This window comes from Leptonotus elevatus, chromosome 1, assembly GCF_054856555.1.
Source record: "Leptonotus elevatus isolate MCC_2025b chromosome 1, RoL_Lele_1.0, whole genome shotgun sequence".
Taxonomy (NCBI): domain Eukaryota; kingdom Metazoa; phylum Chordata; class Actinopteri; order Syngnathiformes; family Syngnathidae; genus Leptonotus; species Leptonotus elevatus.
This window is the reverse complement of record NC_141239.1, coordinates 35310031-35329821: the sequence shown is the minus strand read 5'-3', so window position 1 is coordinate 35329821 and position 19791 is coordinate 35310031. Positions and strand designations below refer to the sequence as shown.

Below are 19791 nucleotides of genomic sequence, written 5' to 3'. Positions count from 1 at the left end.
TCTAATATGTGCTGTCACTGTGTATGTGTAGCTTAGGTTACCGAAGTTATTGTGGCGCACGCTCAGTAGCACCAGATGTCATCCGAGGAGAGGATGTTGCGTCTGACACAGTTACAATTTTTTTTTTACAAAAATGCTATTAAAATGTATTGAAGATGAATACAATGACCACAAAAGGTTATCTCATGTTTGATTTATTTATCATTGCATGTGAAAAACTTTTAAAATGGCAGTTTGAAAATAAAATAAAATCAGGTTGGACTATAAAACTTTTGATGACAGACATTTCTATTACAGAACAACAATGCGTGCAATTTATCATCAGGCACTGATTAAAATGATAATCCTCAGTATTACATCCAGATTCAAGACCTTAAAACATGAATCTCATTTTGCGCAAAAGTACGGGAGAATTTTAACATACGAAAATGACGTCAACTATGAGCAGTTGAATTGGATTTGTATGTATCACAACACCTCTTGATTTGCTCGGCCATTACAATCCACTTGTGTAATTCCATTACATGGTCAGCACAATCTTCCCAGTGGCCCCTCGAGATTCGATGATGTCATGGTGGGCCTGAGCAGCCTTGTCCAGTCCATACTGGTCGCCGACAATTGGACGCAGCCAACCAGCTTCCATCCCAGCAAAGAGCAAGGCTGCACACTCCTTCCTCTCCGCCTGAGTGAGGATAAAATTCGACTTACTGGACTGCTCAATTATCATGTCATAATAATGGACGCCAGCTCGACATTGGACAATCCCAATTTACGCTACGACGACGTCTCATAACCTTAGACTCGTGTGAAATAAATGAGCAAAAAAATATGCATTTTGTATTCTTGTACTTATACTTGGAACATAAGTTGCCAACGATGTCGCCAATTGAGCAATTCATTCGGGTCTAGGGCTCAAAACATACAAACATACAAGCAAATGAAAAATGTGCAAAAACGTTTTAGAAATTATATTCAACTACTCTTTATTGATGCGCCTAATAGAAAAGTAGCAAGCATTTGATTGCAGTTTAGTTAATGGAAGTTGTTTTTAGAACCAATCAGTAAACTCTTTTTTTTTTCAATGCAATTGAGTAGATTGCTATTAACTCATTCACTGCCATTGACGGCTATAGACGTCAAAAATTAATTTTAACATTTTTTCCACTTTTGTTAACAAGAGCATGAAAACCTAGAATTGTTTTATTGTACATTTAGAACAGATATAAAATTTGTGATTAATAGTGAGTTAACTAGTGAAAGCCATGCGATTAAACAGTAATTTATTTTTATTTTTTATTATGATAGACATTATCGCATTTGATGTTTATGTCAGTTGAGGTTACATACATGATTAATAGTTTACCGGTGTGGCAGAGAAGAGGGAAACACCTATGATGCTGCTCTCTTTGGCCATTGTGTCTCTGGGGTTCATTTCTATGGAGCCTCGGGAGCCTACAATCTAAAGAGGAGAACGTGAGAAAACATTTGTACATGTTGCTGAATGGGAAGACAAATGTACATAAAATAATACAAAGGAACAACTCAAGGACAAGAACTGTTCTGTGACTTATGACTTATGATACTGACCACAACACGTCCTCCAAATGTCATAATTTTCAGATCTTTGTTGAGGTTGACGTTAGACAACATCTCCACAATCACATCTACTCCCTGGCCTTCTGTGGCATCCTGAAAAGAAAAAGCATAAGATAATGAGATCCAATAGAGAATATGTATGAAAAATTGTGCTGCTTTTTAACAATAAAGTTTACATAGAGGCAATGTTAGAATATAAGAAAAATCTCAGCGTGCAGAGCAAGTATAGGCTGTTGTTAAGGTTATGGGATGACAGGAAGTGGACGTGTGCGTGACTGTACCATTATTTTACCAATATAATCCTCCTCTCTGTGATTAAACATCAGGTGAGCTCCATTTTTGGCTGCGAGTTTCATTCCTTCTTTGGTCCCGGCAGTCCCCATCACCCTGAGGCCCAACATACGGGAGAGCTGACATGCTGCCACACCAACCTATGCACACAAATTCCGATCTATTGTCATTTTTATTTTTATTTTTTTAACATGCATGTTAAAAAAGTGTACTCGCACCCCTCCACTGGCTCCATGGATGAGGACAGTCTCTCCAGCCTTTACATGGGCCCTGCAACACAACAAAAATACAACTCAATAAATGTGTCAACTGGATTAAAAGTAAAAATCCATTTCCTATAGTACTTGTCCTTATTATTTGGGGTCACAGGTGAGCTGTGGCCTACCCCCAGCTGACTTTGGTTGAGAGGCGGGATACACACTGGGTGCCAGCCAATCACAGGGATTTGTACAAATAAAATGGACTTGACAAGGTAAATATGACATTTTATAAAGAGAGTCAAGCCTGCAGAATCCAGCATCAATGTTGTTGCTGTGTCTTACTTGTGAACCAGAGCTCGGTAGGCAGTGAAGTATGGGATGCCGATGGCCGCTCCCTGGCTGAAGTCTAAAGTATCAGGTAGCTTGTGAACGCCCTCATCTGTGGCTATAGCAAATTCTGCATAACCTCCAGACTGGGTGGATGTGGTGAAAACACGGTCCCCTGCCTGGAAAGCAAACATACGGGAAAACATTTACAGTACATCCGAATTTTCATTTAATAGCACTGTGATGACGACTTGAATGTTATATAGCACTCTGCTGAGATGGGTGAAACAAGTGGATTATTCACAAACATGTTAAAATTGTGTTTTGTTTATGGCTGGTGTCGCGAGTAACTCTGAGAAATCTTAGCCATAATATCTGGCGAACAAAAAAAGCTAACATAAGCAGCACACATGCTGCCATATTTGTCTTTGTTAGCATGCTGTGCTATCATGTAAAGAAATAAGTGACACAACTACAGGTTTGACATTTTTCATGTGTTCACCAACCTTCACTGCTGTGACGCCCTCGCCGACGCTTTCCACCACGCCAGCTACGTCGGTACCAGGTGTGTATGGAAGAGAGGGCTTCCGGCCGTAGGTCCCAGCTCGGATGTAGGTTTCCACAGGGTTCACTCCACATGCGTGGACACGGATTAACACCTACACCAAGGCACAGGAGCGTGTAAAACTCCAAGAAATTTATTTCTGACCAGAATCCACATTCAGGTGCTGAAAAAAGTTTTTTAAACTGTTTGAATTATTATGATCATGCCATGAATGAAAATAATAATATTTTTTTGTATTTATGACTTGGACTCATGTACACAACAGGTTTTTATTACATAGGCCTATTCTTATTTTATTGTATTTATTTTAACAATTTTTGTGTGCTATCTTTGCTATCTGCAACACAATTTTCCCTGTGGGGATCAGCGGATTATTCTGCAGACAGTGATTGTCATTTCTCTCACTTTTTGAAGATAGATAGATAGATAGATAGATAATAAAACATGAACATAAATCTTAATTTCCGTCAAAATAGTGTACATTTAAAAATGTCAGTTGCATCACAGTTTTGTAGTTTAGCTTTAAATTGTACGAAAAGTTTATATTATTTTAAGATTTAATGTATGATCCTTATTTCACAATGTTACATTTATCATTAACACCAAGGTATGTTAACCCGGGCTGAGGTCAAATGTATGTTGCACCCTATTTTATTTATTTATTTATTGTATTTATTGAGGCTGTTTGAGCCCCAAGTTTCATGTTTTGCATAACCTGATGAAAGAGTGTGAAATTGTAGCTTGCAAATGTATACTTAATACAGCACATTTGTTTGCTTTAAGAGTGCACCTCACATGAGATGGTTAAACGTATGTGAACCTCCTTGTGAGAGTAAAAGTTGCAAGAGCCTGTGGCTTGTGTTCTGCGCAGACTCACTTGTCCGCTTCCAGGCTGTGGAACTTTCACATCAGCACACAGTTTAAGGACGGATGGAGCTCCGAACTCACTCACTCGAATTGCCCTCATCAGCTTGAAGCCCGACATATTGTACTATTACCACTTTTAATAGAGGTACTGTCGTGTTTACCTTTTGAGCGTATCGTTTTTTTCTTCTCTTGGTCTAGATGAGAATCTCAAACATTTCGTGTATATATTAGCGCCACCCTATGGACATAAATTGCATCGTGGGATCTTGGTAACGATAACCAAACAGCTGTCTGTAGACAGAACTTTTATCTACTATGCGACGAACCGAAATCTAACTGGCACGGAAACAACAAAAACATTCTTCTAAGTTTATATCACTCTTTAATCTCTTTAAATGTACGGTCTAATGGCAAACCACTTGGAGGCGCTCTCGGTTGTATTTGCGGAAACACGATAGGGAAGAAGACATTGGGCGAAACCATGTTTCTAAGGATGGGGGTCCACAACCCTGCACAACATGGTGTTTTCAATGGATAGTACTGTATTTGACTGGAGCGCTTTTTTTTTTTTTAAGGCTATTGAATTTTAACTGTATCTTTACTAAGATGGTGATCAAATAACGACCGGTCCAGCACGAGATAGGAAGTAATTAGACCGACTGGTCTTTATTCCGTCCACCGTCGTCCTTTTAAATGTATGTACATTATAATGGGAAGACGGGACGACTGGTTTGATTTAATCAGAAATTGATAAATTTGTGGTAGCGAACAGGTTTGTCCAACATTTTTTCAGGACTTGACCCAGGCTGTTCCAGCACCGAGACACATCTCACACGCAGAAAATGATCTTCATATAGTACGATTAAATAAATACATAATGGCAACAGCATGCAGATACATGATGCAGAGAACACTCTGTTCACTTGGAGTTTCTTACCGGCACTTAATTTTGACTTCAAGTCAAGGACGTCTCATTCGGAGACCACAAGTCAGACACCTGAGCTGCCCTGACACTTCCTATTTATCCAACTCTCCTATCACAGGTACATCAGTGTGCAGAATTACGTGTGAAGCCTTTTCTTGTTTGTACAACCAATCAGATTTAACTGTAGTGCGTCAACAGCAAAATATCTGTCACACTTATTTTTTTATTTATGATTTGTTTATTTATATATATGTCAAAGAGAATGTCAAAGATAGCTTTTTTTTGGGATAGACCAACATGCAGTATTTTGTGCTTTGCCAAAATATAATAAAATGAGTGTTAACTACTTGTTTTTGTCCTCAGGAAGCAGCTCTTTGTCTTTTAGGAGTCACACCTGTGGACAACTGAGATCTGAGCATGTTGGAGAGAAGGTCACATTGTGTGGATGGGTCCAATACCTGAGGTGTGTGTGTGTGTGTGTGTTTTTTTTAACACTGAATGAAGCAAATGTATTAGTCCATTTCATTAATTTGCGTAAACTAGCACAAAAAAAGATGCATGGAATTTAATTAATTGTTTTCATATTGAGACATTTGTGTGTGTGTGCCCTAAACAGACACGACCTGTTTGTTATTCTACGAGACTTCAGTGGCCTGACCCAAGTTATTGTACCTCAGCAGGAAGTAAGCATTCCGCATGATCATATTTGGTATTGTCTTCATTGTGCGGCAATAGGTGTTGGATTCCTGCTATCTTTCACTTGAAAAGCAAATCTAGACTCAGAATGATTTATAATTGGGTTTAAAGCAAGTCTTCTCTTGTTTGCAGACTGCACGCCATCTTAAAGAAGCACTATGTGATCTCACAGCTGAGTCTGTCATCAAGGTTTCTGGGACAGTTAGGCAACGGCCAGCCGGGCAGGAAAACAAGGTGTGTTAAATGTACTGTATTATTTAGTGATCTGCATTTTTTTTTTTTAATAAAGTCATTCCCATGGGGAAATTAATACTCGTATTTTTGATTCTACAGCCTCCTCTCAAAAACCTAAAATAACAATTCAGCAGTTTATATAACTGTTGTGTGTGTTGTCGAATTGTCATTGTTTTATGAGAGGCTCTTGTAATCATGTTGTGTTTATGACAGGAGATGCCAACAGGAAACATTGAAGTCCTTGCTGAGCATGTGGAAGTTTTCAATGTGTGCCGGCAGTTGCCATTTGAAATTAAAGACTTTGTTAAAGTAAGTAGCTACACTGTTAATGATTTTCCCGTAAATCATTATGATGTCTTCTGTTGCCCAGAAATCAGAGTCTTTACGGATGCAGTTTCGCTACCTGGACCTGAGGTCTTCTTACTTGCAGAAGAACCTCCGACTGAGGTCCCAACTAGTGATGAAGATGAGAGAATATCTCTGTAATATACACGGTACGGAGATGAACTGCTGTTTGCTTTACATCCAGCCGTCCATCCATTTTCACTATTGCTTATCCTGAATTGTTTGTAATCGAACAGGGCACATATAAAAACATTCACAGAGTGGGAACTGTGGCCACGCTTCCTGCACCGAAGTCAGACGATTATACACCTGCATTTTCATGTCCCATCCATCCATCCATCCTCTGAATTGCTACTGAGTTTACATTCTGTTTTTGTTTCTCTTCCACTTTGTAGGTTTTGTTGATGTAGAGACGCCAACGTTGTTTAAAAGAACACCAGGGGTAAGTATTTTTCATTGAAATAGACATAAACTACATTCCTGTCTACATAGGAATTAGGGGAGTGAATTGCCCAGTACCTGCCGATTGAATTCGTATCACGATTCATAGGTCACGATTCGATACCGATTAATCCCGATACGAATCTATAAATTGATTATTGCGATTTTTTTTTAAATTTTAATTTAGAAAATACTCATCAGTAAACTTGTACATGTACACGGTAAGATTTGTATGAAAATGTATTTATTTATCAGAAAGTTCAGGCTTATAACTGAGCCACTGCATTTAACAAACAGGTTGCAGTCTGTTTCATGTTTTGAGCAGCACTGAAATACAATATTAAGGCTTAATTTTCCATTAATATAACATTCTTCCATGCTTAATGTGTGAATCCTAACCCTAAGAAAGACGTTTTGTTGAATATTTCCATTAAAAATTGATGTTTAAAAATCGATGTGGCCGCATATCAAATCGATTCGAGAATTGCGCACTGTAATATCGCGATATATTGCCGAATCGATTTTTTTCTAACACCCCTAATAGGAATAGTGAAAGCAAAACCATTATTTTTCTGTAAAAATGGGTTTGACATTTGCATATGTGTAAACCACGACAGCTCAGTGCTGCAACATTGAAGAATTTAAAATACGGACAAAAAAAAAATCGCAGACTCTGTTTATTTGGATCTTTATTATGAAGCCAACAAGTATAGTGACTGCACATTATTTGAACGACTTTACAGAAATGACATGAACGTCATATAGCCCAGAACCTGACAAACCAGATGGATTTGGATGACCGCGCTTCTGTTATCGAGCTTTCTTAAAAGAAGTAGAGCGTAAGCTCACATCATGCAAGCTTGACAGCCAACCAGCGTATCGAACCCAATCAAAACAACAGCCTTTCGTTGACAAGTCTTTATGTACATTGAGCTGCCAGCCTTACTGAACAGATGCTGATTTACTTACAGAATGCCCAAATGCAATAGTAATCATGCAATTTTGCTAGATTTGCGATCTTGCAAACCTCGATTATGTCCAACAGCGCTGTTTCTGCTTGTATCAGGGAGCCAAAGAGTTTGTGGTTCCATCCAGAGACCCGGGTCGTTTCTATTCCCTCCCTCAGAGTCCTCAGCAGTTCAAGCAGCTTTTAATGGTGGCTGGTTTTGACAGGTGGGACGATGCAATCGCTCATCTTGTGTTTATCGGTGGGAGAAATTGTTTAAAACATTTGTCACCTACATTTTTTTGGTTTGTTCTGATAGTCGCTCATGTGCGAGTCAACTCAAGTGAAGTGGCTATCATTACTGTCGTAGGTACTTCCAAGTTGCTCGGTGTTATCGAGATGAAGGTTCCAAGCCAGATCGGCAGCCCGAGTTCACTCAGGTAAGGTCTCGCCTTCTCCATCAGTCTCCAGAATTGTGATTTTTCGTGTCTGGAAACAATATCTTGATGTTTCCCCCCCCCTCAGCCTGATTGTGAATGTAACTCGACAGGTGGACATCGAAATGTCTTTTGTGGATCAGGCAGGCATCATGACCCTGGTGGAGGGTTTGTTGAAATACTCGTGGCCTGCAGGGAAAGGTCCCCTCCCACTTCCTTTCCAAACCTTGACATATGAAGAGGCCATGAGGGACTATGGGGTGGACAAACCCGATACCAGATTTGGCATGAAGGTGCTGTATTTTTATCTACTGGATGACATGATTTAATACATGCCAAGAATGTTCAGCTGGACTTTCTGGTCTTCAGACAAAATCTTTTGAGTTTATTGTTTTAACTTGGTAACTGTCGACTTTTTGCGCAGTATGTAATTGTTTGAACTTGTTTTTGTTGATTTTGTTTTCTGGTTTTTAAATTGGCTCCATTTTACACATTTAAAGTAATCAAACTACTGGATAGGGGAAATACTTTACAGTTAAGTTCATTACATTTTGAGATAAAGTTCCCTTGCTTTCCCTTTAAAATGATTGTGTTTACATACACATTTCTATACTTGGATTATGGAAGTTGCTCCGTGTTCGATTTTTATTTTGGAGTCGACGAAATTCACATTTTCTCTCTTTGTTGCAGTTTGTCTACATAGTAATGGAAATTCACTTTTGAACAGCCGCTATAGGTCACACTGACGGCTCCTTGCATACCACAAATAACTTCTTTTTTTTCACAACTCCTCATTCACTAAAACCTGTCCAGGCTTTGGAGTATGTCCACAAGTGACCAGAATAAAATATGTTTTTGTCAAATGAGATTTCAAAAATGTTTGCACAACTAACACTGGATCTCTGTCATACCTTTGTGTTCAGCTGATGGACCTCAGAGATGTTTTCCTGTCCACAGAGATCGGTTTCTTCAAATCAGCTGTTAGCAAACCAGAAAGCTCTGTTTTGTGCATCTGCGTCCCAAGTGGAGCAGTAAGAGCAAACCTTTTTCTTTTGATAGAATGTAATAACTTACTTTTGTTGTTTTTGCAATTTTCATTATTTTTTTCTCCCCCTAATTATTTTCAGAAACTTTTTACTGGGAAAGATTTTGACAAACTGAAACAATCATCCAAGGCTCATTTTAACCAGGTGAGCTGAAAACCGGATGGTTGCACTTTTTTTCTTTCTATTGCTCAAATGGCTACAATAAAAATGAAATGTTTATTAACGTTTTAGCGGTGTTGCTTACACCTGGAAAAAAAATAGTTTTATTTTTTTTGTTTTTAGCATTATTTTAATCAAAGTATCAATGAACACATTGTTTGCCATTGTCTGTTTGTGTTTACCAATGAGATCTTAAAAGTGAATTGTACTTTATAAATGAAGTGGAAGGGGAAACAAATCCCTCACTGCCATTTGAATCATATTCAGTTGTGGTCAGAATAACAACAGTGAGCCAATGAAGCTTGTCACCCTACATGAACTCATTCACTGCCATTGACGGCTATAGACGTCAAAAATTCATTTGAACTATTTCTATTAGTTTAACATTTTTTTGCACTTTTGTTAACAAGATCATGAAAACCTCGAATTATTTTTATTGTACATTTAGAACAGATATAAAATTAGTGATTAATACGATTAAAAAATGTAATCGCCTGACGTCCCTAATTTTTAATCTTTTCTTTTTTATTTTATTTTTAAAATCGTGTCAGGCGATTTAAATTTTTGTTGGTAATTAACTGCATGAATTCTATAGTTAACTCACGATTAATCACAAATGTTATTTATGTTGTAAATGTACAATAATTTTTTTTTCTAGGTTTTCATGCTCTTGTTAACAAAAGTGGAAAAAAATGTTAAACTAATAGTTCAAATGAATTTTTGACGTCTATAGCCGTCAATGGCAGTGAATGAGTGAAAAGAGAATTAGAAGACATAAACACATTTGACAATATGTTTTATATAAATCTTAAATATACGCCTTTGGCAGTTATTTGGTTCACTTTTTTTATGGTATTTTACATCATACCTTCTGTTTTAAAACATTCGTGTACAGCAGGGTGTCCAAACTATGGCCCACAGTCCTTTTTTTGGGGGGGGTGGGGGGGTGAGGTAATAGCAATGTCACGCCCATTAAGAAATGTTTTCCCCTGCCGTCTCAAGGAAGTGAGTGTGGTGCAGGTCAGAGCTGATGGAACGCTGAAGTCTCCTCTGAAGAACCTGTTGTCAGCCTCTGCCACCGATGCTGTACTCAGGAAGACTGCTGCCGAACCAGGAGACCTGCTACTGATAGCTGCCGGTCCCTATGACGTTTTGGTATGAAATGTGGCCCCTCGTATACAAACGGAAGCATTTTGTATTAACCAACTAATGTATCTGCTTTGTTGTCAGCGCCCAATGCTAGGTAGTCTTCGTTTACAGTGTGCCCAACTCCTGGAGTCTCATGGCTTGACAATCCGTGACCCTTTGGCCTTTCATTTTCTCTGGGTCGTGGATTTTCCTCTCTTCTTGCCTAAAGAAGATGAGCCCGAGCAGCTCGAGTCAGCCCATCATCCATTCACCGCTCCAGTGCCAGAGGACACACAGTTACTCTACACAGAGCCAGAAAAAGTACGTTGCTGGTGTATTTGATTTCATGTATGGATGATTGATGAAATCATTTTGTGACTTTACTTTTTTTGCCGTTCCAGGTTCGCGGTCAGCACTATGACCTTGTGTTGAACGGCTGTGAGATTGGAGGAGGTTCAATACGCATTCACAAGGCTTCAGAGCAACTTCACATTTTAAAGAATATCCTCAAGGTGGAAACCTTGAAAACCTGCTCTTTTTTTATTGGCACAGTTATAAAATGTTGTGATATGTCTCGTGCTTGTTGTGTGTTTTATAACTGATAAGTTGTGCAAAAATCCACTTGGTTAAGAGGAGAACTCACAGTTGTGACATTTTTCTTCTTAGGAGGATCCCACTGTTCTTTCTCACTTGCTGGAGGCTCTGGACTCTGGTGCGCCACCACATGGTGGTATTGCGCTTGGTAAGATTCTGTGCATGGTTGAGTTTTTTTAATCTATTTTTTTTATTCTTTTTATTTTTGCCCATGACAATTGAAAAATTGGTTATTTGTTTAGTGGATGAAACTGGCGAAAGAACGTGATTTGATCCATCCATTTTCTGAACCCTAATAAAAAGTAAAATATCCAAGTAAACAAACATAAATGATTGTAAAAGCAATTTAAGGTAATTATTTGGTTAATTAAAGAAAAAAACGATGTGATATTAGCACAAAACAAAATCAAATATGTCATTTAATCCTGTTTCTTCAATAATAGATTATAACCAAATACGACTATCTAATTTGCTTATTATTTGTATTGTAGTATTGAAATATTTAAGTGTTTTTTGTTTACTTTTTTGTTGCTTATACATTATATATATTTGTTTCTATCAAAATAAGAAATGCTGAGAAAAAAAGTATTGTAAATGTTTTTGATCAGCACCAACTGTGCAATTCTCTTTTAACATTACATACTGTACATGTAGATGGACGGAATCCACAGGTTAGGAGAGATGCATTGTATCACAACTGAAATGCAACTAAAAATACATTACATGCATTCTTGTAGGTTTGGACCGGCTGGTTTCCATCATGGTGGGTGCTTTCAGCATACGTGACGTCATAGCCTTCCCGAAGTCATTCCGCGGTCACGACCTTATGAGTGGCGCCCCAGACTTTGTGTCAGAGGAGGAGCTGAAGTCCTACCATATTTCAGTCAAGTTGCCAGCAGAGACAGGAGGAGAATAAGATGGGAAGTGTGGATGTGTAGAACAAAGGTAGATGGGCACTCAAAAGGAAAGGACCGTCCGCACTCTTTTTGATCACAAAGACAACAGATGATGAACAGACAACTGGAAGAAATCGTGGTCTGATCATGATGCTGAAATAACCAAAAAAAAAAACATGGAATGACAAGAACACTGATACAGTAGACCCCTGCTATTTAGAATTGACACACATTGAATTGGGGCTGGAGTGGGATTTTTTTTTTAAACCCTACAAATTGTAGGCTACAACTGATGATAATGGTGAATGCTGATAAACATTCGATAACATAGAAAAGACTATACTATAGCCATAAATCTCTAAAATCATGTAATATGGATTTGTGGAAGCCCTTCAATAAAAAATGTCATGGGTCAGGTATTTTATTTAAATTCCTGAGCAGAAGATACTTTTTTGTGAGAGGCCCAATAAGCCTCGAATTTTGCAAATTCAGTTTGAAATTGTTGAGTCCTATTTGTAATGGTAAAACGCAAAAAACTCAGTGAAATTCGAGAACTTTTGTATTACAATGCTGCAGGATATTAATCTTATTGTTTTATGATCTCTGGTCTGCCAATGAATGGGGCACTTGAAATAATTTCATTGAATATTGGAGAAGTAATTTCAAGCCAGTACAACGGCTTCGAATTACTTTTTCAAAACAAGTACAACGTTTAAAATAAATCAGATTCTGCTATCCAAGTCCCACAATGATGACGACATAATTATCAACCCGGAAGAGATGTGCGCGTCAGCCGACCCTGATGTTCGCTGAAAAGGAAGATGCGTGAACAGAGACGGGATTGTTCAGGTCTACATTCGACACTGGATAAACCGTGGCTAGCTTCTTCGTGTTTCAGATCTAGGAAAGGGTCTGATGAAATGGAATGTCGATTTTAGCAAAGGACACGATCGCAAGTTCGGAGAAATTAGTTTGTGAAATCTTGCTTATAGCGCTCGACGGCCGAACGTTTGAGTGGAATATAAGCGCTTGTCTTTTTTGACAGCCCTGCATTGACAGTGTATTTAATATGCTATGGTATGTATTTGGCGACTTCGTATCTGTTTCCCCACATTTGAGTACGTCCGTCACGAAGACTTTGTTGCATCGGCCGCAATAGCCACGTCACAGCCGACCGTGTGAACGCCATCCCTTGAATAGGATTGTTGGGTTTTCACCGATCACTAAATTAAGAGCACGGATATTGGCAATTATGGCTCCGATGGGTATCCGCCTGTCACCTTTCGGTGTAGCCGTGTTTTGCCTTCTAGCGCTCGGCATCTTATACCACCTTTACGCCGGGGTACTCTCCAGCAGACTGGCTGCTTTCAGGTGAGTCTTTTTTATCCACCATCGTAATGCAAGTTGCTGTGGCTGGATGGCCTGTGTCGATCTCATTTTATCCTAGGAATTAGGAAGTGTGGGTTGAGTGATTAGACTGCCTAGCTGTGCTATTAACAAGAATACACGTTTGTTTCGAGGCTCAGGGACTCTTAAGTTTATATCGAATCCTTCTTTCCACCTTATGGGTGTGTCTTTTCCAGGATGTCAGTTCCACTCCCAGCCAGACCTAACACATTTGTGTGCGTAACTAATTTTCTGTAAACGAAGTAAAACACACAAATAGCCCTTGGCAGTTGTTTGGTTATACTAGAGGGCTGTCTCAGTCTAGTTTGAACATCTTTTATGCAGTGGAGAGTAATTGTTTTCACATTTTACATTTTTCTTTGCAGCAGCCAGAAGAGGAATGTGAATCTGAGAGAACTTCTGGCTGTGTCAGTGGAGGCTGCAGTTCTTGGAGGCAAAGAGGTTAAAAAACAAACAAAAAAGACCTGTAACGTGTTGTTCATGACAACGATAAGCGCAATGACATGACAATGATTTTTGTGTTTTATTTCTTAGGTAAAGAAGGTGCGCGATGAGAACAGTCTGATGGAGAAATCAAAAGGGAAGACAAAGGAGGGGGCAGTTGAGCTTCTGACAATGGGGGACTTGCTGTCACATAGAAAAATGTACAACCTTATTAGGAACACCTTTCCAGACATCATGGTGAGCATTCACACGACTTTCATTCTGAGCGTTCTCAATATCTGCATCTTTTCTCTCTCTCTCTCTCTCTTTTTTTAAATAATTAAATCACGCTCAAATTGTGTTTACCACCATACTTGACGTCTCTATATGGGCCAAATATATTTTTTCCCTTATAGATTATCATTGATTATCATTCAAAATTCAGTTTAGGTTGCTGAGCTTCAATTGGATCTGGGTTGTTTTGTTCAGCAACTTTTATAATAAATGTACAGAGGAAGATAACTGAATTATGACAGGTAGGTGAAAATCTTAGTTACTTATACCTAACCATGCACATGTACAAAGTATATATTTTTTATGGCTATCTTGTTGAACTAAACCTTTTGGTCAGCTATAGTTGCCATATCAATTTTATTGATATAGATTGAACTTGGATTAAAAACACTGGAGCCGTATGAATTTTGCTGCGTTTTCACAGAACTTGCTAAACTTGCTTTGTGTGTTTGTTTGTTTTCCATCCAAGGTGAACAGTGAGGAACGTGACAACCTGGTGGACAAGACTGCGTTGTGGAGTCGGGACATTCCAGCAGACATATTAGAGAAGATCGATGGACATAAGGAAGTCCCTGCTGAGAGCGTCACTGTGTGGATTGATCCTTTAGATGCCACGCAGGAATATACAGGTTCAGTATCTTCATGTTTTAGAGCAGTGATTCTCAAATTGGTGTCCTTGTACCCTGGGCATTTGCGAGATATAAAACATCAGGCCGAGCCATAGCCTTAGATCTCCTGATTACTTCTTGATGGAACTTGAGCAATGTTTTTAAAATATATTACAGTGTAGATCTTGTATAGCTCAAAGAGTAAAGACCATACGACCCATTAAGAATTATTAAATTTAAACTGCCATTTATTTTTGTGTTTGAAATTGCCCCATTGAAAATTTTTGTAGACAAGAAAATAGTTTTCTGTTACACACAATATGAATTTTAGAAATAATGATTATATATTTTTTTAAATGAATGAAAACCAATTGTTCATTCTTTTTTTTATTGTTTAACTCATTCAATGCCATTGACAACAATAGATGTCAAAAATTAATTTGAACTATTTCTATTAGTTTAAAATGTTTCCCATTTTTGTTAACAAGAGTATGAAAGCCTAGAATTTGTGTGTATATTTAGAACAGATATAAAATGTGTTATTAATCATGAGTTAACTAGTGAAGTCATGCGAATATTTACAATTACAAATTGTAATCGCCTGCTGCCCCAAATTTTTAATCTTAAAAAAAAAAAAATAATAATATATATATTTTTTTATTTTATTTTATTTATTTATGTATTTTTCTAATTTGTAATCTTTTTATTTTATTTTATTTTTATAGAAAATATTATTTAAAAAATTGGGGCGTCAGGTGATTACAATATTTAATTACAAATTTTAAATCTGTTCTAATACAATAAAAAAAAATCTAGGTTTTCATACTACAAAAGTGGGAACATTTTTAAAACTAATAGAAATAGTCAAAATTATTTTTTTTACCTCTATAGCCGTCAATGGCAGTGAATGAGTTAATAAAACCATTGCTTCAGGTCTCTAGGATTAACCTGCAAAAAAAATCAAAATCAAAAACCTGCTCCTCAAATGATGTCATTGATTTGCAAAACTGCTGTACAAATAAAAAGTGGAGCCTTCGTTTGATTTGAAATTATGTCAGCGTAAATGTACAGAGATACAATTAAGTTAATCTTTAATATGTGTTTAAAGGAACTTGTAGCTTGTACAAAATACCTTCTTTATTCTTTTGCTCCACATTTTTTCTAGCAATTAGTAATTGTTTTGGTTGATATTCTAGCATCGGTTTGAATATCTTCTCCACCACCCTTTATCTGTGTTCCCCCCCCCCCCCCCCCACTTCCCAGAGACCTTGGTCAAGTATGTGACGACAATGGTGTGTGTGGCTGTTGGCAGTAAACCAATCATTGGTGTCATACACCAGCCATTTACTGGCTTCACTGGTAAGTGTATTGTTTATCACAGTTGACTTTGGCGGGAGGTGGGCTACACCCAGAGGTGGGTAGAGTGGACAAAAAATTTACTCAAGTAATAGTACTGTTACTTTAGGATGCTATGATATAGGAAAATGTAATCCTACAAATAATGACTTGAGTAAAAGTATTTGAATGAAACAACTACAATAAGTAACTGCTGCATAACTTGTGGTTTAATTATTTTTTTAAGGGGAAGTCAACCCCCCCCCCCCAAATAAAAAATTATTGGACAATAATATGTTCTATGCAGCCCTACTAGTCTAACTATGGTATTCTGGTTGATATTGTATTAGTGGAATATGAGTTGAGCAGCAAAATCAAGCCGTTTCTATCCATCTCCGGGGGCTACCATTTTGCCACTTGCTGTCGACTGAAGATGACATCAATGTTGCTCTGGGCTCTGGCAACGACCAATCACAGCTCACCTGTTTTCTGAAGCTGAGCTGTGATTGGTTATTACAAGATGGATAAAAATGGCTGGATTTGCTTCATAACTCATATTCCACAAATGTAATATTAACTCATTCACTGCCATTGACAGCTATAGACATAAAAAATTAATTTGAACTATTTCTATTAATTTTAATTTTTTTCCCACTTTTGTTAACAAAAGTATGCAAACCGAGTTTTTTTTGTATTGGAACAGATATAAAATTTGTGATTAATCGTGAGTTAACTAGTGAAGTCATGCGATTATTTACGTTTAAAAATTGTAATCGCCCGACGCCTCAAGTAAAAAAAAATAATCAATCTTTAAAAACCATGTATATATATATATTTTTTTTTAAATCGGGAGTTAACTAGTAAAGTAATGCGATTAATTATGTTTGAAAATTGTAATCGGCCGACGCCTCTAATTTTTAATGTTTTTTTCTTTTAAAAAATATATATATTTTTTTAATTAAAAGAAGAAAAGATTATTAAAAGTTAGGGGCATGAGGCGATTAAAATTTGTAATCGTAATTAATCGCATGACTTCACTAGTTAACTCACGATTAATCACAAATTTTATATCTGTTCTAAATGTACAAAAAATATATAGGTTTTCGTACTCTTAACAAAAATGGAAAAAAATGTTAAACTAAAAAAAAAATTTTAATTAATTTTTGATGTCTCCAGCTGTCTGGCAGTGAATGAGTTAATCAGAATGTCATGTTCAGACTAGTGAGGTCACATGTAACTTATTGTCAAGAAATGTTTAAGGTTGACTTCCTCTTTAAATGGAACTACAGTGGATTAAAATATAGATAAGGAATATGCAAATGTAAATATTGCCCAATAATATCACTGTACAGTGGACACCCACTATCTGTGGAGGCTAGTGAATTGGGTTCGAGCACCTTGTCATCACGACATCATCATCCACCATTCTCGATGTTTCGGCAAATGCAAACAAAGGCTTACTGTAGGATAATGTTTTGGCATTTCTTTGTGAACCAAAAACGATCAAATGCAATAAGGTGGTAAGATTTTAGTAAGACAAGCAAGGCCGCGAAGCTAGAAACACACCTTGCAAAATGATAAATGGTGTAGATTGTATGGCAACCGTGAGGCAGACTTGCTAATCATTATTCCACATTCTCATGCTTTTTTCTTTTTTTCTTGTCTCATCTCTCTCACAGCCTGGGCACTTGTGAATCAGGGATCCAATATGACTCCTCGCTCATCCTATAGTGTTAGCCCCCCGAAAGTAATTGTGTCCCGTTCCCACTCGGGGAAGGTCAAAAGCTTCATTCACAATGCTTTTGGAAACGGCACCACAATTATAGAAGCAGGAGGAGCAGGTGAGTAAGACAGTAGTTTAGATGTATGGTGGCATTGATAATGGAAAAATAGAGTAGAACCAAAGCAAAATCGATTCGGCAATATATCGCGATATTACAGCACGCAATTATCGAATCGATTCGATATATAATGGAACATTAAGCCTTAATATTATATTTCAGTGCTGTTCAAACATGAAACGGACTGCAACCTGTTTGTTAAATGCGGTGGCTCAGTTATAAGCCGGAATTTTCAGATCAATAAATACATTTTAATACAAATCTTACAGTTTACATGTACAAGTTTACTGATTAGTATTTTCTAAACTTGAGTTTAAAACAAATCGCAACAATCAATTTTTAGATTCGTATCGGGATTAAAGTCACTATACTGTACTTCACTCTTGTTATGGAGGTCACGTTCTGAGAGTCCTTCAGGTGAATACTTACTGCATGCGCTCTTAAGATTGAATCTGAGTGCCTAATGTATTAGTCTTTAGAATAAATATCAGCTTTCCTGAGGAATATCAATTTATAAGAATGAATATAAACGTAATAATAACAAAATGTAGTGACTCCAAAAGTGAACAAGTATTATGACGTTAGAACGCGGTATTATATGATGCATCCTACTGAAACCATGGTCGTTTTTCTGTCCCCTCAGGTTATAAGGTCCTTTCACTCTTGCAGATGCCTTCCAGCGATAAAGAGCCCGTAGACCAAGCAGATGTTTACGTCCACATCACCATGATCAAGAAATGGGACATCTGTGCTGGTGCAGCATTACTGTCTGCACTCGGTAATCTCTTAACTCTTATCAAATCTCCCAATTAGTGTACACTAGCAAAAACAGAATGAATACATTTTTGATAAGATTTTAACACGACACCACACTAACATTTGACCATGTTTTGTAGGGGGCCGCATGACAACTCTGAAGGGAGACGACATTGATTGCAGTGGGAATGCACTCAACACGGGAGGACTGGTGGCCACTGTACGCGTTGACCATCAAGCCGTATTGAAGAGGCTGCCAAACTGGGACCCTGACAAGCAGTGAAAGCCTGACGGTCCCTGCTCAGCCTTTTGCACGGCCAGCAATTTTCTAGAAAGGAGTTGACTACAAACATTACAGACCTCATGAGCAGACGAGCCTCTGCCAGCCACAATTCAATAACAGGACAGCACAGCCAACATGGCAGCTTGATGAAATGGGATGACTTACTGTTTATGTGCATATATTTGGGATGCAACCGTTCATTAATATCTGCTATGTTAATTCTGTCTTGGCCAGACCAGGAGTGCTGCATTGTTCTCTTGGATTTCCCATGATTTAGTGATGGAATTGTCCTCCGTGAATTTGCATGATCATGAATGTTCCTCTTCCCGTCTGTCTCCTGCTTTGATGATGGACACGTTGGCAAAATGTCTTCAAGGGTTTATTATCACATTGCAGAAACACTGATGGCAAGTCACGCTTTTTTGTGCAGGGCTTGGTTACTTTTTCTGATGGTTTTTAATCTGCCCGCTTGTTTTGTCAAAAATATTGTATCCACCATGTGACATTTTTACTTGAATCGTTCCACCCCCGAACCCGACACTGTTGGGATCCAAAGAACACTTGACTAATGACTGACACTCCTCTCGCCGCTGATTTGGACTGAGTCGCTCACACTTTCTGTCTAAAATGGAGTTTGATTTTGAAACGAGTAAATGTTCTCACGATGCGCTGGTGGCACAAGGCACACCACACACTTGGAACCCCACGGGTGCACTTATTTAAAGTTGTGTTATGGTCTCAGCTTAAGCAAACATCCAGGCTGCAGAAAAATGACAAATTGACAGGAATTTGGCATGAATTTGCATATCTATGCTTTGAATAAGAGTTCTGTTGGTGTCTACCTAAAAGTGCTTTTTGTCCGCAAATTGTTTTCTATTCTTGTTAAAAAGAATCAGATTTTTTAAAGTAAAAAAACACTCAAAACAGTTTAGCAAAATAAAACCGTTTTGTTTAGTGTTCTTGAGAAATTGATGACAGTTGCTTCAACAAAATAAACCTGCAACAAATGTGTTTGCTTTTCTGAGAATGTATTCAAACATACATACAATATAGGCTATATATTTGACATATTGTGCTATAGTAAGGATGCGGGGGGCAGCATCTTAGGGGAGCCCAGAGTTCCCTGTCCCCAGCCACTTCAACCAGCCCCT

The 19791-nt window shown here is 37.9% G+C and overlaps 3 protein-coding genes across 5 annotated transcripts; 2 read left to right on the top strand and 1 right to left on the bottom strand.

Moving 5' to 3' along the window:
* Positions 1-178: 178 nt before the first annotated feature.
* cryz (crystallin, zeta (quinone reductase)) lies at positions 179-4045 on the bottom strand. Of its 2 annotated transcripts, none has more exons than XM_086094925.1 (8): positions 3857-4045; positions 2921-3073; positions 2430-2593; positions 2106-2157; positions 1878-2027; positions 1588-1689; positions 1364-1459; positions 179-682 (listed from the first exon to the last, which is right to left on the bottom strand). In XM_086094925.1, the coding sequence occupies exons 1-8, from the start codon at positions 3962-3964 to the stop codon at positions 521-523; spliced, it is 987 nt and encodes a 328-aa protein (XP_085951051.1). In that variant the 5' UTR covers positions 3965-4045; the 3' UTR covers positions 179-520. The 2 variants fall into 2 exon arrangements, with proteins under 2 accessions (XP_085951051.1, XP_085951060.1); XM_086094934.1 differs by having other exon boundaries at positions 553-682; positions 1348-1459.
* A 276-nt stretch (positions 4046-4321) lies between these two features.
* dars2 (aspartyl-tRNA synthetase 2, mitochondrial) lies at positions 4322-12112 on the top strand. Its single transcript, XM_086094893.1, has 17 exons — positions 4322-4889; positions 5135-5234; positions 5388-5454; positions 5600-5701; positions 5915-6010; positions 6072-6195; positions 6442-6488; positions 7554-7660; positions 7804-7873; positions 7984-8163; positions 8794-8901; positions 8998-9060; positions 10078-10230; positions 10306-10524; positions 10605-10715; positions 10870-10945; positions 11535-12112. The coding sequence occupies exons 1-17, from the start codon at positions 4724-4726 to the stop codon at positions 11711-11713; spliced, it is 1968 nt and encodes a 655-aa protein (XP_085951019.1). The 5' UTR covers positions 4322-4723; the 3' UTR covers positions 11714-12112.
* Positions 12113-12460: 348 nt separating this feature from the next.
* bpnt2 (3'(2'), 5'-bisphosphate nucleotidase 2) lies at positions 12461-19651 on the top strand. 2 transcript variants are annotated; one of them, XM_086094913.1, is made up of 8 exons: positions 12461-13064; positions 13469-13541; positions 13635-13781; positions 14287-14446; positions 15689-15784; positions 17440-17601; positions 18245-18379; positions 18498-19651. In XM_086094913.1, exons 1-8 carry the CDS (start codon positions 12946-12948, stop codon positions 18638-18640), a joined length of 1035 nt encoding a protein of 344 aa, XP_085951039.1. In that variant the 5' UTR covers positions 12461-12945; the 3' UTR covers positions 18641-19651. The 2 variants fall into 2 exon arrangements, with proteins under 2 accessions (XP_085951039.1, XP_085951031.1); XM_086094905.1 differs by having other exon boundaries at positions 12462-13064; positions 13466-13541.
* Positions 19652-19791: the final 140 nt, after the last annotated feature.